Source organism: Protopterus annectens, chromosome 12.part0 (assembly GCF_019279795.1).
Source record: "Protopterus annectens isolate FY-2018-M chromosome 12.part0, PAN1.0, whole genome shotgun sequence".
Classification (NCBI taxonomy): Eukaryota; Metazoa; Chordata; order Ceratodontiformes; family Protopteridae; genus Protopterus; species Protopterus annectens.
The window spans coordinates 1,114,078,092-1,114,102,745 of record NC_056746.1 but is presented as its reverse complement, the minus strand read 5'-3'; the positions used below and the strand labels follow the sequence as shown (position 1 = coordinate 1,114,102,745).

General features: G+C 41.7%; 1 protein-coding gene across 5 annotated transcripts in view; it reads left to right on the top strand.

Annotated features, from left to right (window-relative positions):
• LOC122817012 overlaps window positions 1-24,654 on the top strand; it is a 505,254-nt gene that overhangs the window by 447,571 nt on the left and 33,029 nt on the right. For all 5 annotated transcript variants that reach the window (XM_044090123.1, XM_044090122.1, XM_044090124.1 and 2 more), the window contains one exon: window positions 21,073-21,233. In XM_044090123.1, the coding sequence (XP_043946058.1) occupies window positions 21,073-21,231 (159 nt within the window). In that variant the 3' untranslated portion in view covers window positions 21,232-21,233. The remainder of the gene's footprint in view (window positions 1-21,072; window positions 21,234-24,654) is intronic.

Sequence of the window (24,654 nt, the reverse complement as noted above, 5' to 3'; positions counted from 1 at the left end):
GAATGGTGAGAAAACTTCTCAGGATGCAGATACAGCTTGAGGTTTTTTTAGTACCATCTTCTGGGAATGTACTGAGTTCTGGTCCATTTACTCCTCCTTTATGCTCTTTTTCAGTACTGGATCATCTGTTGGCACCAGTAGCTTTACGCCTGATCTGCTGCAGAACACCTTTGCCAGAGTCGATAGTTTAAGTAACTTTGATGCTGACTGGTTCCCCTCTTCATGAGTTTTGGAGCTGAAGCTTTGATGTTGAGGCTTGGGGGGGGGAGTGATTCTGATGTTGTCAGAGCCATATCTTCCCCTCGGGGCTTTGGTGCTGAGATCAGTCTCAGGGTTGAGAGCCATCGATTTCAAGGTTTCCATTCTGTCCAAGGTCAGAGGGAACCTAAGAAGCTGGCGGCTTATTTAGCCTTTGAGGTTTTCCATCAGATACTGTTGATTCTGAGGGAAAAGGTGCTTTCTTCAAGGTTGATGTGTTCAGACCCCCAGCTCTGTTCATTTTCTGTTTCTTATCCTTCTCTCAGATTGGGACAGTTGGTGCCAGAGGCTTCACAAGTTTCCAGTTATGTTACCTCCCAGTCTGATTCTGAACCCTCTGATATTCCCCCTCAGATGCTTCATAGAAAACATCATGTAAATGGAAGCCTCTAGACTTTTCACCTGAGTCTGACACAAAAGACACAGATTTGGATAAGGATAAAAGCTTCCCAAGATCCCCCTCTGAGGACATCACTTGGAGATTCTGGAATTGATGAAGTGGGGGGTGGTACACAGTTAGCCATTCTCCTGATGAGTCTGTGTTCCTGGAAGCTTTTGGGTGTGGCTCATTTTCCTTCTGGGTGGTACTCTTTTATCAACTAATTGACTTGTTGGTTTAGTGGCATGGAAGGACCCTGATATGGTGTAGCCTATCCCTAGGAAGCCAGACAAAATTCTGTCCTCCCCTGTAGACAGGAAACATTGGAGCTAGGTTTCTCTGGTAGCTGGGATTTTTGTAGCAGCAACCATGAAAAAAGAACTATTTAAATAGAGTTCCTCAGTCTATACCACTAATGGAGAGCCAAGGGTGATGCACCTCTTTGTGAAATGGACTTATGCTTCAGCGACTTTTGCTGTCAAGCCACTGAATTCTCTTGTTCATGTCACCAGATTTCAGAGACTTCATGAAGGAAATGTCCAAGTCTTTCTCTGGGGTATTACCTGCAGATGTCTAGAAGACAGTGGATTCCTAGCTGCCCACCCTCCAGTCTTCATCAAAGGTAGCCATATGACTATTATTGAATGCAGCTGATGCAGGCACCACCATTGCTATTTACCGGCTTGCCTGAATGAACCTCTATGACTTTGCAGAAAGCTTCAGGATGTCCTTCATTAATGTCCCATTTGATGGGTTCAGTCACTTTGGACCTAAAGTTAAAGAAAGACTGACCAATACTCAACAAGATGGTCAGACTCTGCTGTAGGCATCCACTCTACATGTCCCAGAGATCCTACTCTAGAAATCAGTGAGCTGGAAAGAGGATGTGGTTCAGGAAATCAGAGTCCTTATTAGGAGACTCCTGGAGATAGACTTCCTCATGGCAGATGAGGAGTCAGTAATAACAATGGACATCGCTTCAGGGGCAGGGACAGACTGCAGAATCAGGGCTTTCATGGACCATTCTCTGAAAAACCCTTTTAGTGTTGTTGAAGGGTTGCCTGACTGCTGCACTCTGGAGGCAGTCAGGGGATGCTTATCTTTGCATCCACAAGCCTAACAAAACATAACCACAGATTTATGGTTGCTAAACATTATCTGCCAAGGTTTTTCTGTATCATTTTCCCTTTCCCATGTCAAAAGGAAAAGAGTTTCTGACATCTTATCCAGTCAACAGGAACTTGCAGCAGCAGAGATTCCCTAGCTGCTAGAAAAATAGTCATCCAAATGGCCCCTGCAGATCAGACAGAATTTGGAGTGTACTTGTGGTTCTTTTTAGTATCCAAGAAAATGGGGGACCTGAGGCCCATTTTACTCAGTCATTTGACTCGGTATGTCAAGCAGACAAAATTCTGGATGGTCACAGTACAGTCTATTTTGCCTGTATTGAGGCAGGACAATAAATGTACTCAGTTAACTTCAAGAATGCATATTATCATGTAAAGATAGAGAAGCATTCAGGGAGGTTCTCCATTTCTGGCTGGGAGCTCTGTCAGTTTAGAGCTCTGCCCTATGGACTAACCATAGCCCCCCAGGTGTTCACCAAAGTTGTGGCAATGGTAGGGGTGCACTTGCGCCTACTAGGGATCCATGTTTTCCCATAGCTTGATGATTGGCTACTCACAGCTATAACCAATAGTCACTTATCTGACCACTGGGACCTATTGTTCCAACTGTTGCTGAAGCTAGGAGTCACCAGCAACATCTCCAAGAGACAGTTTATGACTTTTCAATAGATAGAATTTATTGATGCCACTTGAGAACAACTACAGATTGCCTGCCTTCCAGTGTCTAGGGTTCTGTGTCATTGTCTCACTGCTACGCAAGCTCGTCACCACCCTTTCCTCCAGCAAGGTTGGTCTTTTGACTGCTGGGCCATGTGGTGTCCACAATCCTCATGATCCCTCTTGCTGGATATTTTATAAGGGTCCTCCAATGGACCTCAGCGGTACAATGTTCTTAACTCATTACAGCCGAGTGCTTCTCCAGGTGTCTTCTGCAGTTAACTCCTACTGCTCCTCTAGGCGTCAAATATTGTTTGTTCATATTTGCATTAATAATTCCAAAACCATGTTACCTTTAAGTTACTAGGATATTTTGTCTTGAAGCATATGTGATGGCAAACACAGCTGTATTGATATTTCACCTCTGTCAATGAGTATTTTCTAGAACTGTAAGGTGATAACTTTATTTTTTAAAGGCTTAAGCCACACCCACTAGGAGTTAAAGGCACACACTCAAAAGAGCTGTACCGGAGGGAGAGGACATCAAATCCACGCCAAAATAAAACTAACTCAGATCAGCAGATGGCACATATCTTGGTGAATAATGTCTCTTTAGGTGATAAATGGATGACCCATCTGAATAAGTTCCTCAGTGGCAGTTGTGGCAACAAATGCTTCCCTTCAAGGGTGGTGGTGGTGGGGTATTTCAAAGGGAACATGGTTCAGTGCACATGGTCACACATAGAGGTCAATCTTTCCACCAGTTTTCTGGAGATTAGGGCATACCTAATGTTGCAGGCCTTTCAGGACAGTGTTCCCAGAGGTGTGGTTCAAGTACAGATAGACAACATGTTGATAGTCTAGTTTATCAACAAACATAGAGGAATCCATTCTTAACTCTTATGCCCTTATGCTGTAAGAGTCTGGCAGTGAGCAGTGTTTCAAAAACTCTATCTTATAGTGTCGACCATATGGAGTTGCAGTTTCTGAAAACTTGGTCAACTGATAGGGACCCCTTCACACTGCTTTCTTTTAGCAATGTATATCATGGAGTTGTCCAGTGTTCTAGTGGACAAATTGAACATATCTGTCCTGATGCTTCACGAGTGGTCCCTCAATCCAGCAGTGATTAACATGATCTTCACTTGTTGGGGCCAGCCTCACTGCAGTCTTTTTGCATCCCATCTAAATCAAAAGTGCAGCAGTTACTTTGCCCTGATCCCACCAGAGGGACAGTCATTGAGGGATTATCTGGTCCACAAATGGCTTCTGGGTCTCTTTTATGCTTTCCCCTTTGCCTAAAATGAACAATTCTACACAGAAAGCAAGAATGTGTGAAAACAAAGTGATCCCCATCGCCACTTTCTGGCCTCAGTAGAAATGGTTTCCATTCATGTTGGCTGTTCTAGTAAATCATCCTTGGAAACTGGAACAATTTCCAGATCTCTTGTCGAGACCAACTCCCTCAAATCAGAAAACCATGAAATTAACTGCTTGGTTCCTCTATTTCTAGCAGTAGCCAAAGATGCCAGACTTTCCCCCTCAGTTGTTCAGATGTTATCAGCCTGTCAAAAACATGCCACCACCAAGGTGTTCCGCAATGAATGGAAAAAGATTTTCTATTTGGACATCATCCAAAGGTCTGGATCCTCCCTTTTCAGTGACTCTTCCATTTTAAAATTTTTATCAGAACTTTTTCACAGTGGATCAAGCTATTCAGCTGTCACCGTACAGTTGCAGCCATCTCTAATTTTAGCATGCACGAGAACAGCTCTACTATTGCCTCATTGAAGATTTCCAAAGCCTTTTTAAAAGTGACTTTGCTGCTTCATCCCCTAGTCATCCTGCTCCTGATTGGGACATTACTATTTGATTGCAAGCATTGACTTAGCCACCATTCAAGCCAGCGAATTTAGTGGAATTGAAATTTCTATCATGGAAAACAATTTTCTGGTGGCTGTCACTTCAGCTAAGCGTATATCAGAGATGCAAGCACTTTCCCAGAGACCTAGTTGCTTGGGTTTTCAATAGGATAGGGTTTTACTGAGGACTAATACTCCTTTCTTAACTAAGGTGGCATCCAAAGCTAATCTAAATTAGGCTGTAAATGTACCAGTCTTTTTGCATGATTTTGTAATAAATATGAATACATGCTTCATTTGCTGAATGTCCATCTCCAACTTGGTCTGTCTACACAGAACTAAGCCTTTCAGGAATTCTGACTGTTTGTCACATTCTCCAAACAAAAACTGGGAAAAAGGGTCACTCTGGTTACTTTGTCTAAATGGTTATCGGATTGGATTACCTTTGTGTACAATAAAAAGGGTCTATCTTTAATCTAAGTCTAAAGGTCATTCCACAAGGGGTTGTGGCCATATCTACAGCCTTTGCTAGCAAACTTCCTATTGATATTTGTGCAGCTGCTACTTGGGCAACATTTCATACATTTGTTTCACGTTATTAGCTGGGCAAACAATCAAGATTATATTAATCTTTTGGCTCCACCATACTTAGGAAAGGTCCTTATTTGATACCACCTGCAATTATATGCTTGGGAATCTGCCCCACGGTTGAAATGGACAAAAATAAACAACATTGGATACAATAATTATGTACTTACCATTTTTCACCTGGTTCAACATCCTTCCATCCTGAAGCCTGCCAAATTGTCACTAATGAGACTCCAAAGACTGGTAGACCTTGGCATTCCCTGTCAATAAGCAGTTACTACTGTTAGTTCTCTATACCCACGTCATGGCCTATTTCATATCCTTTACAAACTATCCAGAATAACATCCTTTTTACATTAGAGTAAGGTTTCTGATTGTACTTTGATATGTATTATACCATGACCCCCCCAAAACGTGCACGCTGATTGGCCAGCGTGCCCGTTGTAAATCGAGATATACTAATGGAAAAAGGTCCGGTTGCCCGGACTTTTTTCCATTAGTATAACTCGTTTTTTTAAAACACTGTCTCGCTATGTTAAAAGGGTTTAACATAGCGAGACAGCTTAAAAATAAGCAACGGAGATGTCCGTTGCTTATTTTAAAGCTGTCTCGCTATGTTAGACCCATTTAACATAGCGAGACAATGTTTTAAAACAACGGAGAAAGCAAGATCTCCGTTGCTTTTTATGTTTCGCTATGTTAAATGAGTTTAACATGGCGAGACAGTTTTAAAATAAGCAACGGACATCTCCGTTGCTTATTTTAAAACTGTCTCGCTATGTTAATCTCATTTAACATAGCTATAAAAAGCAACAGAGATCTTGCTTTCTCCGTTGCTTTTGACAACTCTGATGTACTGCGCAGGCGCAGTACATCAGAACTACCGCAGATGCCAGACATCTGCGGAAGGGCAGTAAACAGGCATTATACTATGCCATTATTTAAGAAAAGTAACAGTTTCTTTTCTTAAATAATGTCATGGTATAATAGCAATAACCCACTTCTGGGTGTGGGTAATGCTAAATTTACCCACGGTTGGCTTTGTTTGGTCCCTCGGGCTTCGCCCTTGGGACCAAACCACGCCAACCGTGGGTAAATTTAGCATTACCCACACCCAGGCGTGGGTTATTGCTATATTATTCACCAGGGGGCAAAACCTGATCTGAGGTCGTAGGGTGCAGACCAGAGACTTATGAGTAGGGGAGGAGTCAGAGCACTGGAACCAAAAAGCTTCAGGATCGATGCTGAGGTCTGATCCAGTTGGATCTGACAACCCACAGTTGAACCAGATGAAAAGCAGACAAAATGAGTCTATTGTTATGGTAAATACACAACTTTTATTTATTGTACCATGAGTAAGGTGAGAGAGAGAGAAGCACCCATTCAATCCTTAATTGTGTGCCAACCTTAATTTGCTGTTGCCAATAACCCCAGCCCTACACAGTACTTTATAACAGTATCACTATTCAAAATATGTCTGAAGGTACAGTTATATATTTTTTTCTTTTATTTACTTTTTATTTTTGCTTACCAATCACAAAAGGGAGGTGTTCTCTTTCTTTTTCATTCAGTGTAGGTTCAAGATTTTTTATTTTCAAAATTTGTGAATTTTGACGTTGTCACTGATGTGGTGTACATCAATGTTTCTGAATGTCCAAATGAATTGAATATATAATATGTTAATGTATGGTCTACTACAAGAGCTTGTGTGCTAGTAGCTTGGAACACATTTGCTTGCTGCCACTTTCTGTAAATGAAAAGTGCCCTAACTCCCGATAGCCCAGTCCTACCTAATTACCTAACCCTGCCAAGTCCTGACCCCATTGAACTGCATAGCCCTACCAGAGCTCTAACTTTAACCCTATAACTCCCACCTAGCCCCTAACCATAACAGTAAAACTTCACTCCCACTCCCTAACTCCAAATTCCCCAATCATTATCTAATCCTAAATCTCCGTGTCTAAACATAAAGTCCCAGATTGCTCCCTAAACCTAAAACTCAACTCCCATTCCCTAAACCTATAGAGCTGATGCTCTGCTCCATCTGGCTTCAGCTTGTGAGTCTTTGGAACTGACAGCAATTCCAAAGTCTTTAGCTTTCTTGGCTCTGCCTCCCTTACCCATCTCACTCTAATTCTGAGGTTTAGTTTGCCACTAGTTTGGTTAGCAGCTCAATCTTGGCTCCATTCAGCATTTTCTGGTACTGGGACCTAGCGTAGTGCTTTCTGTGGTGAGAATTTTGCTACACTCTTATCCTCTTTCTGTTTTTTGGAACCTTTGTCTTTTTAGGTAGTTAGGTTTATTACTTTCTTTTTGCTCGTCCGCAGACTTCCTACATTTTTTGGTCTGCTTGTTGTCCATTTCCACTAGTCTAGTTTGGAATTTTGTTGTCCATGTTAGCTTTGTCTTGTAATTATTTTACTTTATTTTGTAGTTGACAAGGGTTTTAAAAAGTACATGTCCTATGGCACAAGTTGCCCTAAAAGGAGCACATTTGAAGTGCATTTCCTTTTTGGGAGCTTCGCTTGGTGAGGGGTTTGGAACTCAGGCCATTCATGAGCATAGGGCCAAATTGTTCCCCAAAGGGCTTCTCCTCTCTGGCTCTCCCTTTTCTGTTTCTGTGGTTGCTTCACCCTTGTCTTTAAAGACTGAGTTTGAAAATCCCTGACAGCGTGACTCAAAACTTTCCAAATAGGATCAGAACAGATTCTCTTCATTGTCTGCTTCTGGTCCTTCCTACTTGGCTCGCCAGACCCAAAGGTCCCAAGACTTTCAGGTCCCTGAGCTGCCCAGTTTCCAATATTGGCCCCAACTGTTTGGAGCTGATCCCTATCAGTGTCAAAATCCAGCAAGCCTCCGTTCCTGGCTCTGAGCCTCCCAAGTCCCTTCCCTTCTGGTAAGTTAGCCTCCCCATTTAACCATCCACCTCACAGGAATGGTCACTGGAATCTTCCCCACCCAGCTTCCAAGTTTGCCTGGCTTGGATCCAGCATGAGGGATCTTCTTCACCTAAAAGACCTTCCAAGCTCTCTTTGGTGGTGTCATCCATCTAGTCATCGAGGTGAATGGACAGCATTAAAACTTCTGAACTGCAGAAAATGATGAGGTCCTTTTTGCAGATGAAGAAGCAATTAGGTCTTATCCCTTCAGGTCCAGTATTGGTACTCTCGGCTCCATCAGATGCAAGGTCTTCAGAGTTATCTGATTTTCCACATTCTGGGTGAGATCCAATAGCTTTGCTTTCTTTGGCTGTGACTCTTTCCATGGTTGCTTCAACTTTTTTGGGGCTGTCAGGACCTCGGAGAGATGGCGTTGAAGCCAGACTTTCCTGGTAGGGGTTGGAAGTACCTGCTTCAGGATCATCCCTTCCACTAGGGTCTTTGGCTTTGAACAGCTTGGCACTGATCTCAATGTTGGGGCTAAGCACAGCTCCCTCGGGATCAGGGTTGTCTTTGGTATCTTCGGGTACTGGGGCCCTTGGCTCCAATATGCTAGCTTCCTCTTTGGCTTTCAGTGTTGTAGAGAGAATGTTCTTCTCTCAGGAGAATGATTGAATTCCTGCAGCTGGTGTCCCTTCCCCTTTCTCATCGGTGCCTGTGACCAGTCATCAGTCTGCTCCTGGAAAATGTACATTGTTGCCCCTCCATGCTGTCCATATGGCAGGGTTCTCTGAATCTTCCTCTTCCTTCCCAGCTTTGTCAGAACAGGAGGTTTCAGAGAGGAATTGTTAGAGGAAACAGCTTGACTTCCAGGAGGAGTCTATCACCAAGGATACTGACCTCGAGAAAGGAGAGGGATCCCCTAAGTCTGTGCGGAATAATGTCTCTTTTGGTGACTTACTGGAATTACTTAATCAGCATGGAGGCTGTATTTTTGGAGGCCTTTCGCATAGGCCTATCCATGCCTTTGGTGGTTCCTGCTCCGGATGCCAAACAGGGAGTCTCGAACTTTGGATCATTTAGGGAAGCTCTCCTATGCCTCAGCTGTTTTTTGTTCTGAGAGCACTTATTACCTGTCTCACTTGACAAGCTTTCAACAGGATTTGTGTTTGAAGTGTCAAGAACTGTCAAGACACAGCAGTTTTCTGAAGATGCAGATGGCACTGGAGACTCAGTTGTACACCCTACTTTCCATCACTATTGATGTCCTTCAAGAATGCAACTGCAGTCCTTACATATGGGTTGTCCTGCCTCAGGCAGCCCTCGGTCGGCCGGATTCCAAAGTCTGGGTCTGGCGTCGGCTGATGTCGCCTCCTCCCCGACGTCAGAACGGCTGGGGTATAAAAGCATCAGCCGACACCATCTTCCTCAGTCTTTCTTGCCGCGCGGTGCCTGAAGCAGAAGCAGTTCGCAAGTGCCGGTCGGTCAGCTCCTGTGTTTTAAGTATCCGAAGTCATCAAAAAGCTAAGTACCCCATTGGGGAACCTTTTCTTGCCTCAGCCGATGTCAGATAAAACTGCAAAAGTTAATAATTGCTTGTCTTGTGGTAAACAAATACCTCATAAGGACTTCCATTCTTACTGCCTTCCCTGACTTGGCCCAGACCACGACGTCTCGGCCTGTGCTGCCTGTGCTTGCTTTAATAAGCGCACACTCAGGCGCCGGGCAGAGTTTGCTGAAGACTTTTTTGGCGAAAAATACTCTTATACCATGCCGTCGGAACAACCAACATCACATTTTTCCAAAAAACGGAAAGACCGGGACCGACATTCTCGGCCCGCGACTTCCACCGACACCACGCCAAAAACTTCCACGAGTGCATCGGTCTCTTCTGAGGCGGTTATTCCACTGCTCCAGACCGACGACACCACTTTACCGATCACTTTGGCCCCGGAGCCTACGCCGGTGCCGGTTGTGGATTTTCCTCCAGAAACTGAAGCCCAAGATTTGCCCGAGACCATACCGGTGGACAAGGTTACTCCAGCACGTGGGGTGGCTATGCCTCCTATGTCTATGTCAGTCAAGGCCTACACATGTGCTAAGGCTTCCAGCCAGGCTAAGTCTCACCCTCCTAAGTCTTTGCCTCAGCCCACTACTGATAAACAGATCATGACTTTAGCTGCAGATCTAATTTCCTTAATCAGAGGTTCCCAGGCTCATCCTGACAGAGGTTCTCAGCCACCTTCAGACAAAAGGCCCAGGGTTGAGCAGACAGACACCCTTTCTTCTGATGAGGCCTCTGGTGACTCTGATCACTCAGATACCCAGGAAGAGTCCTTCCAGGCCTAAGAGGATTCTGATGCGGAGGAATCTATTCCTTCTGCCTCTCCTCCTGAAGATATTTCTTTTGGGAAATTCTCCACTCCATGAGAGAGCATTTTCAGTGGCAAGGCCAGGAATTCTCCAACTCCAGGAAATGGCTTTGTACCTTCCTTAAGCTTCCCCAGCACAGGCCTTTAGCTATCCCTCCAGTGCTAGATGTACTGGATGATGTGTACTCAGATTCGAGTGCTTCTCCTGATTCTCTCCCCCCTGCTCCTGTCAAGCCAGACAGATACTACAGGGTTCCTGAAACTCATAAACATTTCTTTAAGGCCCATTCTGTTGATCTAGAAACTATTTCCCAGGGGCCCAAAGGAGTGGCCACATCCACGGCCAAAAATCCTTTGCCCTCAGACAGGGAAGCTAGGTCCCTGGAGAGGTGGGGCAAAATAGTTTATACCTCAACCACTCTTGCCATGAGGGCCCTTAATTGTCTTTTTCATATGTTTCAGTATCAGGATTTCTTGATGGATGATTTGCAGAAAAAGTTAGCCTCTCCTGAGCCTTTAGATAGAAAGGCCTTGCAGGATTTGGTTCATAATACACAGCAGATTAGCAATCATTTTCTTCAGTGTGGTTATGATGCATTGGAAGCTTCATGTAGGGCAGCTATGACAGGAGCTGTCATACGTAGACATGCATGGTTGAAAGAACAGGCATTGCCAGATCATGTTAAAGTAAAGCTTCTAGATGCACCTCTGGAAAAACACAAGCTATTTGGTGCTAATGCTCAGGATGTGTTGAAATCAGTTGAGGAAAAGGCTAAATCAGTGCAAACAGTCAAAGATTTCCTCCAGGTTCAGCCACCAAGGTTCAGCAGGAATTGGCCTTCTAAGAATTGGTCCTTTCCAGACACTGACAAGTTTCAAAGGGGAAAAAACAGGCGTGCCCGAGGGAGAGGGCAATACAGAGGCTCCTACAGGGGACGCCAATGGCAACCGACTAATCAGAGAGGTGGCGCAGGGACTTCTACTGCTGCACAGGGACAATCACAATGACTTGACTTTGACACTGCCGACCAAAGCTCAAAGAGAAGCTCCTTTAGGCAGAAAATTATCCTTATTTTCAAAAAAATTGGCACATTTTAACAAAGGACAAATGGATTCTGGACATAATAGACCAAGGCTACAGGTTCCACTTCCATACTTTACCAACAAGACAAGGCATGCCAAACCTGCCACAAAATCAAAGGGCAGAGGCACTCGTACAAGTTTCAAAGCTGATACAAATCAAAGCAATAGAAAAGGTTCCTCCTCAGGAACAAGGCCAGGGATTTTACTCAAGACTGTTCCTTGTTCCAAGAAAAGAAAATCAATGGAGACCTATACTGGACTTGGCCACTCTAAACACTTTTCTCATTGTACCAAAATTCAAAATGCTGACGCTACAGCAACTCCTTCCCATGCTGGGCAAGGGGTCTTGGCTGGTTACTCTGGACCTCAAGGAGGCATACCTGCATGTCCCAATCAGACACAGTTGCAGAAGATACCTCAGATTTCTTGCAGGGTCAGAGCATTATCAATTCTCAGCATTGCCTTTTGGCTTATCTACTGCGCCCAGATTATTCACGAAATGCCTGGCATCAGTAATTGCACACTGCAGACTCCAGGGGATACAAATATACTCTTACCTGGACGACTGCCTTATACAAGCGGACAGCAAGCAAGCCTTGACAAAAAACTTGAATTATGTCATTTACTTACTGCAGGCTTTGGGATACACAGTCAACTTACAAAAATCAAGACTACTGCCATCCCAACAAATAATTTTTCTAGGAGCCAAACTAGACACAGAATCACAAATGGCTTACCTCACAGAAGAGAAGCAAGAACAATTACCACATTACTTCAAAAGCCTAGCAAAGCTCACCCAGATGACTGCAAGGAAAATCCTGCAGGCCCTGGGTTTCATGGCATCTTGCATTCTACTGATTCCACTGGCAAGACTACACATGAGAAAACTACAATGGTACCTAAAAAGTTTATGGTCTCAACACAGCCACAACTTGGAAGCAATTATCCCACTCATCCCATGTCTACAAAGGGAATTTTTGTGGTGAGCCCAAGCAAGCCAGTTAAACAAAGGTATGCCTTTCAACAAACCTCAAACAAGCCAAACCATTACAACAGATGCCTCAGACCATGGATGGGGGGGCGCACATGGAGGACAAATGCATTCAAGGGCAATGGACCCCCCAGGAAGTGCATCTACACATCAGTCAAAAAGAGATGTTAGCAGTAATTTATGCAATCGAGGCCTTCGGAAAATATCTTCAACAAGGTCATCTGCTAATAAAGACAGACAACACCACTGTTATGTGGTATATAAACAAGCAGGGAGGTACTCATTCTTACCCTCTTTGCAGACTAACAATGACTCTTTGGGAAAAGTCCCTGAAACTGAACATACATCTGCAATCCCAGTTTGTTCCGGGCAGGGACAATGTTCTGGCGGACAGTCTAAGCAGAAACATCCTGGACCCGCACGAATGGATGTTGCATCCAGACATTTTTTGCACAAATAACTCATGCATGGGGGAGGCCGGACATAGATCTCTTTGCCTCCCACCTCAATCATCATCTGAAAAAGTTCTGCTCGAGGAATCACCATCCACAAGCCTGGAGAATAGATGCTCTCTCATTCAGCTGGAACTCTCTAACAATCTATGCATTCCCACCTCTACCATTAATGACCAAGGTGTTACTGAAGATCAAAGCAGAGCAACCGAAAGGCATCTTAATAGCTCCAGATTGGCCAAGACAGCACTGGTATCCATTACTAAGGAGCATAACTTGCACCAAGCCGTGGCCCCTGCCTCAATGGCCTTTACTCTTGACTCAGCACAATTACAGGACGGTTCATCCCAACCTGCAAAGCCTGCAGCTGACAGCTTGGAGGGTTCCATGATTTTTCCCCATATCTCTCTCTCCAAGGAAGTTCAACAGATATTATTGGAAGCACGCAGACCTTCCACCAGAAAGACTTATTCAGCCAAATGGAAGAGATTTAACATCTGGAATACCAACAAGGGACAGGATGCATCAGTAATGAGCATCCCACAGATACTGGAATACTTGGCAGAAATGCTGCATAATGGACTTTCCTATTCTTCCATAAAAATCCACGCTTCAGCAATTTCAGCAAAATACAACACTGATCCACCTGTGTTTTCACATCCTTTGCTAAGACAATTTCTAAGAGGGATAAAGAATATCAAACCTCCCAGAAAACCACCAGTGCCTGCATGGGACCTCAACTTTGTGTTGGAGAAATTAACTCTTCCTCCTTTTGAACCAGCAGCATCTTCAGAATTGCAATTTCTTTCCTGGAAAACAGTTTTCCTGCTGGCAATTACCTCAGCAAGAAGAGTTTCGGAGATACAGGCCCTCATGGCGGTACCTCCATTTCTGATTTTTCATCAGGACAGGGTTTCTTTAAGAACCAATCCTTCTTTCATGCCAAAAGTGATATCCAGGGTGTCTCTAAATCAAGCAATTCACCTGCCTCCTTTCTATCCCAATCCTCAAAATAAAGGGGAAAAGCTGCTGCACACTTTGGACATACACAGACAACTACGTTACTACTTGGACAGAACAAAGGCCAACAGGAAGTCTGACCAACTATTTGTAGCATACGCTCCTGGAGTGCAAGGAAAGGCAATTTCCAAGCAAACAATTTCAAAATGGATTGGACATTGCATCAGATTCTGTTTTTCTTTCCATGGAAAAGGTGTGCAAGCCAATATCAGGCCGCACTCAACCAGAGCTACAGCCACCTCCACAGCCTTCCTAAGAGGGGTGGCTACAAAAGACGTTCTAGAAGCTGCTACATGGAGCTCCGTGCATACATTTTCCAAGCACTACAACCTCCCTTTATACTCCAGATCCCGAGCAGGCTTTGCTTCGGCAGTCCTGCAGGGCATTTTAGCTACACCATCCTTATCTTAGAGCCTACTACCCCCAGTTTGGCTATGGTATTCAACCCATATGTAAGGACTGCAGTTGCATTCTTGAAGGACATAGTACAGTTTTGTACCTACCATAAATGTAGATGTCCGATAGATATGCAACTGCAGTCAGGTTTTCCCTCCCTCCTACCCCTCTGTGTATTGGGTCCACTTCCCTCCTTTTATACTTAGCTGGGGATATCTGTTATGGTGTATCTGTTTATTGCTATTGTGTATGTCTGGAATTTTATCCAGTTCTAAATTTAGCCTTCCTTGGAGGGCACCTGGCATCTGGGGCAAGAAACACTGAGGAAGATGGCGTCGGCTGATGCTTTTATACCCCAGCCATTCTGACGTCGGGGAGGAGGCGACATCAGCCGATGCCGGGCCCAGACTTTGGAATCCGGCCGACTGAGGGTTGCTTGAGGCAGGAAAACCCATATGTAAGGACTGCAGTTGCATATCTATCGGACATCTACATTCATGGTAGGTACAAAACTGTACTTTTCCACAAATCTCATCTCAAATGCAGACAATGGAGCATCTCAAGCAACTGGCTCCAGCATTGTCATGTGGTGCCATGCTTAGATGCTTTTATATAACTTTGTGGATTGCTTCAAGGTGTCCTTTGTCAATGCCCCCTTACAGGCTTCATTCCAGCAGAGTGGAGAACTGCCATTGTTATCCCTTTGCACAAAGGTGGTGCCACTACTGACCCTGGTAACTATTGCCTCATTAGCTTGACAAGTCTGATCTGTAAGACCATAGAGCGTATTATTATGGACCCCATAAACAAGGACATAGGCAATCTCCAAGCACTTGACCCCCCCCTAGTTTAGATTTGTCAAGGGCAGATCTTGCCTGCTGAACCTGGTTGACTTTTTTGAGACAGTTATGAAGGCACTGGGTGAGGGAAAGTCAGTACACGCAGCTTTCCTTGACTTGGCCAAAGCCTTTGACACAATGCCCCACTCGGGCATCATCTAAAAGCTAACAGAACTAGGTGTAAATCCCTATCTCATCAGGTGGGTGGCCAACTGGCTCACTGATAGGACCCACAAGATCAAAATAGGTGCCACTACCTCAGATAGCAGACCTGTCACTAGTGGTGTCCTCCAGGGATCTGTCCTGGGACCTTTATTGTTTGCTATCTACTTCTCAGAGGTCCAGGCAAAGACAAAAGTCCTGTGGCTGACCAAGTTTGCAGATGACTATAAGTTGGGTGCTGTCATTGACTCCCCAAATGATGTTAACATACTTCAGGAGGGTCTCACAACAACAAATGGCTGGTGCCAAAGTCATGGCCTTAAGTTAAATGCAAAAAAATGTATTATCATACCATTTGGCAAAAACATGAGCCCCACTGATTACCACATTAGCGGCAATACCCTAAGCACACAACCTATGGTGAGAGATCTGGGTACACAAGTTGACAGCAATCTCACATTTGACCATCATGTAGCGGCAGTGGTCAGAAAAGCCTTTCACTTGGTTCATCTCATAAGTAAAGGGATTGCATCCAGAAAAAAAGGAAGTTATTATCTCTCTGTACTCCTCCCTCATTAAGCCAATAATTGAGTACAACGCCCCATTTGGTATGTACCTCTCCAAACACCTGCACCAACTGGAATGGCCATAGAAATACCTCACAAAGTGAATCCATGGCTTCCATCACCTGTCCTTGTGGACAGGCTCAAATCACTATCACTCTACTCTGTATCGTACAGATTGCTCAGAGGTGACCTATGTCTCATCTACAAGATAACCTCAGACCCTGCTCTAATGGAGATGCTGCATATTCATAAGTCGTAACTCCTCGCGTAGTACCCAATCAAAAGGCTTAAGTCTAATATGTGACATTAACAAAACCTGCTGGCTAGACAAGTTTGTCTCCCAGAGGCTGCCTCGTCTCTGGAATAGACTCCCCATACACATCAAGCAAAGTATGTTGCTGACCCTCTTCAAGTGCAACCTTGTTGGGTGAATGGGGAACCACAGATTTGTCCCAGGGGTTCCACCTGTGTCCCTCATTGACAGGGGCAACAGGTGCTGATTGTGGTTTCTTTTCTGGGGATAAACTTTTGGCTGAGCTTTTAAGGGCCCCAGAGCCATTAGCCTAGTAATCCTATGATCCTGTGAATCATCACAAGCCTCAGGAGTCCACTTGACCCACTCTAACAACCTCCCTTTCCTGCGGTTGTTATGAGGGTATTGTATAGAAACAAATGATGGTATAGTTATTTATTTATCCTTTGTTGACCATGTGAATCCCACTAGGCAAGTCACCTCTTTTCAGGGGAGATCTAAAGTGGTATATATATAATTTGACCAGGGCATTGGGGAACTTCCCCTAATCTGTCTGACACTCATAGTGCATGCAACTGAGTGCGAGTGCCCGTTCCATTCCTCACAGTGGCGGCCGGAGAATGGCATGCAAATATGGCAACTAGGAAAGATGGAGTAGAGTTAAATGCCATTTCTGTAGAGATGTTTGCTGAAATAGAGGCGAAGAGAGTTATTCAGGAGAAGGAAGAAGATCAAATTGAAGATAAGATGAATTATTTTAATGAGAGTTGTTCAAAGAGATGAAAATTGAAGACAAACAAAGTGATGGAGTTATAATTACAATCCTCCCCGAATAACAGAAATTAAAGAATAGATCATTTGCAGAAGTAGACCTAGAACAAAAATAAATTAGAATGGAAAGAAAGAAGATATAAGAATTGGAAAGGAAGAAGTATGTGGTGAGAATTTAGAGTAAGGACAAATCGTAAATAGGTATGAAGAATGGGACAAGATTGTTGTGTCTTTAGGAATAAAGGCACAAGAGGTAGGAGCTTTTATTTTTGATTAAAAGAGACATTATGACATTTTCTTTGAGACTGCTAAATTTTTAGAATCCTTTTTGGATAAATATGAAAAGAAAAATGAAATAGTTTTATTGAGTAAATATAGTGCAAAGACTTTTTTCGAGAAACACAAAAAATGTTAACATACAGTTTTGGTCAGAAACTGAGAGACTGTTAAAAAATAGTTATTAAATAACTTTTGCAATGAAGTAAAGGACATATCTAAAGTTATTGATAAAAGAAGACTTTGGACAGGGTCTTGGGACTTTAATGTGATTTTGAAATTGGAAAATGGCAAAATTATTCTAAATCCAAGCATGATTATTGTTAATTGTTATAGAGCTGTTAAATATTGGGGGAAACCAAGAACATTTTTTTCTGTGGGAAGGAGGGACAATTTGTAAATACTCATGATAAAAAGAGATGTTATTCATGTGGGAATACTGGTCATGATGCTAAAAATTTTGAAAAAAGTTATAAATGTAAGCAAATGGGACATTTATGGATGGTTTGTGAGGAGAAATGTTTAGAATGTGATGTAGAAGAAAAAATAGAGAAGATCTAAATAAGAAGGGACAGTTGAAAAAACAATGACAGTAAAAAGATATATGGGAAAGCAATGATACAGACCAAGAAAAAATGTGGTTAATACACAAAAAAGGAGAAGAGAAGTGGGAAAGTGGGACATAAATTAGTGATGAAGAAATAAATTGAAAAATGGTTAAAGACAGAAAAAGAAAAAAATCAATATTTAGGAATGAAAGTAAAAAAATGAAAGGAAATAAATAAACAATTCAGTGTAAATTAAAGAGATAGGTGATAAATAACCTTATGAGTGTATCTATTAATGCTAACAGTGTACGGAATGTAATAAGGAGAATAGGAGTGATAATAGAATGATGTAATACATGTAAGGCAGATTTGATAGCAGTGGAGGATATTAGGCTTTTAAATAATGAAGAAAAAGAACAAACAGAAATGTTATGGCCAACGAGTATGATATGGAACTTGGGTAATGAAAACTGTTCAGAGATTGCTGTATTGTATTAGATGGGAACCAAAATTTTGGACTATACTTTAGCTAAATTAGGGAGAGTAATGGTAGTGGATTTTTGATGGAAAGATAAAGTGTATAGATTAACAGCAGTACACATATGTAATGTCTAAAAAAAGGAAAATTATTTCAAGACATATTAGATTCTGATTGTGATTTAAGACATAAAAAGAAAATAAATCGGATAAGAAAGTAATGGAAGAAATACAATGTGGAAATTTAGAGTTATGGAGTTTGAATAAAAGTACATATCAAAGAGGAAAATTAAAAACAGAGGGAGATTATTTTTTGTTACCATAAACTATGAGAACAGTGATAAAAGAAGGAGTAGAAATGTTTTTTTTCTGATTATTTGGCAACATGTATTGAAATAAATGAGAATAAGAAAGATATAACAATAGGGAAAGGAATTAAGAAGATTAATGAAAAGGAATGGAATGATTAAGGTCGAGAAGAAATTACAATGTTATGGAAAGATCATTTGACAATTAGAGATTTTTACAAAAATGGTCAGAATGGTGGATAACATTTAAAAATATAGAAAATAATGTATGCAGTATGGGAAAATATAAAAAGGAATATAGAGATACAAAACGTTTCTTTTTTGTAGTTTTAATAGGAATAAAAGGGAATACTTTAGAAAAGAAGATATTTATTAAAAATGTATTATATAAGCAAAAATGTTTTCTACAAACAAAAAAGGAAGCATTATCACCATATCTAAGTAAAAGAGTAAAGGAAGATAGCAGTATAATGAGAGAAATGGAAAAGGAAAAATTGAAAGAAAACAGGCAAATAGAATGAATATCATAGTGAAGTGTGTGAAAGAGATGGTAAAAAAGAACAAAAGAAAAAGGAAAAAGCAGATGATGGTAAAGCAGCCTACAGAAGAAATGAATAAAGAAATGGAAGAACAATTGCAACAGTAGCATTAGAAAAGGTAATAAAATTAAATGTAAGAAAAGCAGCCAGACTAGATGGTATAAGATATTTAATATATAGGAATTTAGTGCAATGGCAAACAGAAATTTTGATAAAGATATTTAATAAATGTTGTCATTAGTTATGAATAAATATGTAGGGGTGTTATAAGATTTATATGGAAGAGAGGGGGAAGAATGAAATTAAAAATTGGAGACCATTTATGCTGAATAATAGTGATTATAAATTATTTCTCAAAGTAATGCAAAAGAAGATTAGGAAAGAAAATTAATTATATCATGGAAGAAGCTATTTATGGGTTTAAAGGAAAAGAAAGCCAAGAGCTATTAATGATAATTATAGAAGAATTGATGACATTAAGAAAGGACTAAATGAAGTAAAACTATCAATCCATCCATCCACAACCTCTTTTTCCCATTTTTGCACATGGGTTAGGGTGTCACTTCCAACAGTGACAACCATATAAAGTAGTTCTTCCAACAGTGACAACCATATAAAGTAGTTCTTCCGCACCAGACATTCCCACGCACATACACACCTGTGGCCAATTTAGAGTATCTGATCCACCTACTGTATGTCTTTGGAATGTGGAAGAATATTGGAGCAACCAGAGGAAACCCATATGAACACAGGAAGGACATGCAGATTCCACACAGAAGGCACCCCAGCTGAGAATCAAATTGGGGAACCTCTTGTTGTGAGGCGACAACACTATATGCTGCACTACTGTGCCACCCTTTGAAGTAAAACTAGTGGTGGCTGATAACAATAAAGCATTTGATTCAATACAGCATGCTCTCTTATGGCAAATAATGGAAGAATATAATTTTAGTACAAAGATAAAGTATATAAATCAGTATATCAACATACTAAAATTAGAATTTTAGTAAATTGCTGGTTAAGTGGAGAAATAGGGATAAACAGACATATAAAACAAGGATGTCCATTGAGAAGTATTTTGTTTGTAATGGTTATGAGTAGTGTAATAAAAGGATTAAACAAATAAATGAAAGAATAAATATGTACAGGAAATGGGAGTTATATATCCTATTATGTCGTATGCTGATAATATAATACAGCTAAAAATGGAAAAGAAATGAAGAAGGTAATTATAAACATGCACGGTGGATTGCAAGAAGCTGGACTAAATATTAATAAAGAAAAATGTAAGGGTTTTGGAGATGATAAAAAGATGGAAAGAGTACAGTTTGAAAATAAAAATATATTACTGTGAATTGATTTTGGAGAATATGATATATTGAAGGAACAATGGGTAAAAATTGTGAGAGCTCTAAAAGGACTCAGTATTATGTGGAATAGGTGTAGATTGTCATTCAATAAAAACGTGCATTTGATAAACACAATATAGATGGGAAAATTATTATATATATAACTAAGATATGTATGATAAAATAATTGGAGAAACATTTTATTGAAATTATATTCTAATTTTTTTTTGGGGGGGGGTCCAGATTAAATCCAGTCAAAAGAGGGTTATTATATATGGATTATATATGGAAAAGGAGGAAGGGGGTTATGTTTACTGACTCTGATAGCAAATGAAGCTTTATTAAATTTATAAAAGGTCTTTGAATGGTTAAATGGAAAAGAAAGTAAGTTGGCAATATGTATATTTAAGGAGAGATATACAAAGAGAATGGAAAATACTAAAAATGAATAAAAGAGAGAGAATGGAGAAATGAAGATACAAGAATATATCAAGAAAAATTAAGTTGTGGAAATTAAAAATAGATGGAATAAAAGAAAATAGAAATATGGCATAAAAATATAATGCTTCAAAATTATTGTGTGAATGCATGCAAACATTTAACAGAAGAAAAAATAAAAGCTATAAAGCAAATAAATAAATGGTGTATGAAGAATATTGTATGTCAATATGTCTTAGGGAGGTTACAAATTAATAAGCTGCCAGTAAAGGAAAATATGCTTTATAAAAAATAAATGAAAGGATTTGCCTTTTTTGTGGAGAGTTACAAACAGAACATGTTTTCTTAAAAAAATGGAAAGACATTAATAATGAAGAAATGTAGTGATTAATAATGAAGAAATATAGTGATTAATTTAAGTTCTTTGTAAACATGTAAGTTGTAAATAGTTGTATAAATAAGAATCCTTACTCCTTTCACAGGAGCTACCTCCAGCTCAAGCAGATGTGGTCCTCGGTTTAACATCACATCTCATAACAAGGATGGCACACTCAGGAATGCAGCACCCCCTTATGCTATACTGCAGTGACAGAAATCAATCTACCTGGTGTGGGAATAGAACCTGCAACCTTCTGCACTAAAGGTGAGTATGCTGTCTTTTGCTCCACTAACACTGTATACATTTTTAGTAGTACCTGGTCATCCCAGGAAAGGCTTACTTTTTTATGGAATAGGGCAGTCCCTAACATCTTTTATTTTCTCCTTTTAAGGCTTTATTAAGCCCCTAATCAAGAATTGGGTATTAACTATAATCTTTATCTACTTTAGTGAATGAAACATTTTCTACCCCTTGGTGGGATAGGATACACTTTATTCTAATTGGATGATAACATCATCCTCATCCAGGTAGCTTGCAGCATAAGCTTGGTAAGGTATAAAAACGTTATCCATTAGCCTCTGGAAAATGACTGAAGTGCAGTGAAGACCATATGGTAAAACAATATGCTGTAACAACCCATCAGCCATAGAGGATGTTGTTTTCTCTGTACACACATCCCTTTATGAGATCAATGGTAATTAAAAACCTTCCCTTTCCATATCTCTCCACTAACTAATTCACTTTTGGCATGGGGTAACTATCAAGTTTAGAGGTTTTATTTAGCTTCTTAAAATCATTAAAACACCAGAATGTGCTATCAGTTTTAGGAACCCAAACAATGGGGATGATCCTGTCATTAGAGAACTCCACAATAACCCTAGATGTTAAGTTGTCAGTCTCGCCTTCATTCTTGCTGGATGGGTTCGGAGCCGAAGCTCGGCTCCGACTCGGCCAATACTAAAGCTCGAGAGCTAAGTCCACTGGCTCGAGGCTTCCCTATATCCCACAATGCTAGGCGGTAACTACACAGATCTCGTTTGCCGCTTAGCTGACGAGGTGCTTCTTCTACCAGCTCTGGCAGGTTAGTAAGTTTTCTAGTTTAGAAACTTCTAATTCAACCCCTATTTTTTTCCTTTTACCATAGATGTTCTTCATCTCACATTGCTGCAGTCCTAACACTTGGGGTAGTCCGCTGTCCCAGTCGGCCCGAATACCAAAGTATAAGGCTGACGTCGTCAAGGCGCATTAATCTGACGTCAGGATGTCAGGGTACAAATGCGCATGACCGACGTCATATCCTCTGTCTTTTTTGCCGCATGGTCCGATGCAGAAGCAGTATTGCGAGTGCAGGTTGGCGTTCTGAAATTTTCTGAAGTCGGAGTTTCAGACCGAATCAAAGTTGGCTAAGTACCCGTTAGAATATTTTGGTTTTTTCTTGCCTCAGTATTTAACCGGATGTCAGAAAAAGTGAATAACTGTATTTCTTGTGGGAAACAGATACCTCATAGGGATTACCATACCTTGTGTATACCTTGCTTAGGGCCTGAGCACGACGTTGTTGGATGTCGCTCTTGTGCTAGATTTAACAAACGCACTATAAAGAGAAGATTAGACTGTGCCAGGTTAGTTTTGGGAAGCGTTGTAATTATAAAATGCCGCCGGCTACTCCGGCGCCCGCTTCGCCTAAAAAGCGCAAGGACAAAGCAGCAAAGCCTAGGTTGGAAGAACCGTCTGTCCCGGACGTCGGTTCTTTAGAGGGCTCGGTGGAGCCGGAGGTTCTGCCAGAAGTTTCTTTGGAGTCTCAGGGAGAGACTTTACTGTTACAAGATGTGTCCTCTCAGGAGGTAGGCCAGGCTGAAGGGGCTTCTCAGGTAGCTGTTCTCCCCTCCCTTCCTAAGGTGGTTAGGCCCTGCCCTTCTGTTTCCTAGGCTTCTTCGAGAGGCAGGCCAGGTTTAACTTCAGTGGGTGTCTCTCCTAGTTCTTCAGGGTCTCTGCCTAAGAAACATATGCTTAAAATGGCAGAAGATTTGATTACTATGATTAGAGGTTCTATGCCCCTCCTGATAAGAGGCCTAGGGTGGAACCTGAGCTTGAGAGTTTTGAGCAGTGTTCGGAGGCTTCTGAGTCTTCGGCTGAAGACTTACAGGAGTATCCTCCTTATTCTGATTCTGATGTTGATGATTCTACTCCTTCGGCTTCTCCTCCGGAGGATTTTTCTTTTTCAGAGACTCTTCATTCCATGAGGGAGCATTTTAAATGGGAAGGTCAAGATTTCTCTGATTCCAGGAAAAGGCTTAGGGAATTTTTGTTTCTACCCCAGCATAGGCCTTTAGCTATACCTCCTGTTCTGGATGTGGTGGAAGATGTTTTGCAGAGGCTTCCCTGAACCCTGATTCTTTGCCTCCTGCCCCAGTTAAACCGGATAGGTATTATAGGGTGCCTGAAGCTCATAAGTATCTTTTAAGAGTCCTAGGGCAGACCCAGAAACTGTTTCTCAGGGGCCTAAAGGTGTTAAGGCTTCTGTTGTTAAAAATCCTGTTCCTCCTGATAAAGAGGCAATGGCTTTGGATAGATGGGGAAAGAAGGTGTATACTTCTTCCACTTTAGCCATGAGGGCTTTGAATTGCCAGTTCCACATGTTAAAATACCAAAATTATCTCCTTTCACAATTGAAGTCTAAGGTGGATGCTCTGGCGGAAGGTATTGAGTGTAAAGAGTTGCAGGATTTAGTTCATGTTTCTGAACAGGTGGGTAAGCATTCTTTGCAATGTGGTTTTGATGCTGTACAGGCCTCTTCAAGGGTGGCTGCCACTGGTTCTGTTCTTCGCAGGCACGCCTGGCTGAGGGATCAGAATTTAGCTGAGCATGTTAAGACAAGGATTTTAGATGCTCCGTTACAATCTGATGTGTTGTTTGGTTCGCCTGTGGAAGCAGTTTTAAAGAAAATGGAGGACAAGGCTAAGTCTATGCAGACTGTTAAAGATTTTTGCAGGTTCAGCCTCCAAGTTTAGTAGAAATTGGCCTACTAAGGGGTGGACATATCCTTCTTATGATTCCCAGTCTAGGGGTAGGTCTAGACGTGGTAGGGGCAGAGCTCAAGGTTCTTTTAGGCCTAGAACAGGAGTTCACCTGCTCAGTCTTCTGGTGAGGGCAGGGGTCAGTCCTTTGTAAACAGACCCAATGACCTGCCTTTTCAGCTGCCAGAGCCTTCTCGCCTGGCAGCACCTTTGGGAGGAAGGCTGGCACTTTTCAAAGAAAATTGGAGTTTAATTACCCAAGACAGATGGGTATTGGATATCATTCACCACGGTTACAGGTTTTATTTCCATACCTTGCCTCCTTTCAAAGGCATGCCAGACATTCCTCCTCTACAAAGAAAAGAGGCTCACAAGCAAATTTCTCTGTTACTCCAAATAGGGGCCATTCAGCCGGTTCCTGTGCCAGAAAGGGGCCTAGGATTTTATTCTCGCCTGTTCCTAGTACCAAAAAGGGGAACACGTGGAGACCAATTTTGGATTTATCTATCCTCAACACTTATCTGGACATTCCCAAGTTCAAAATGTTGACGTTACAACAGCTTTTACCTCTGCTGGGAAAAGATCACTGGATGGTAACTTTAGATCTCAAGGAGGCTTACCTTCATGTGCCTATCAGACTAAGTTGCAGGAAGTATCTGCGTTTTCGA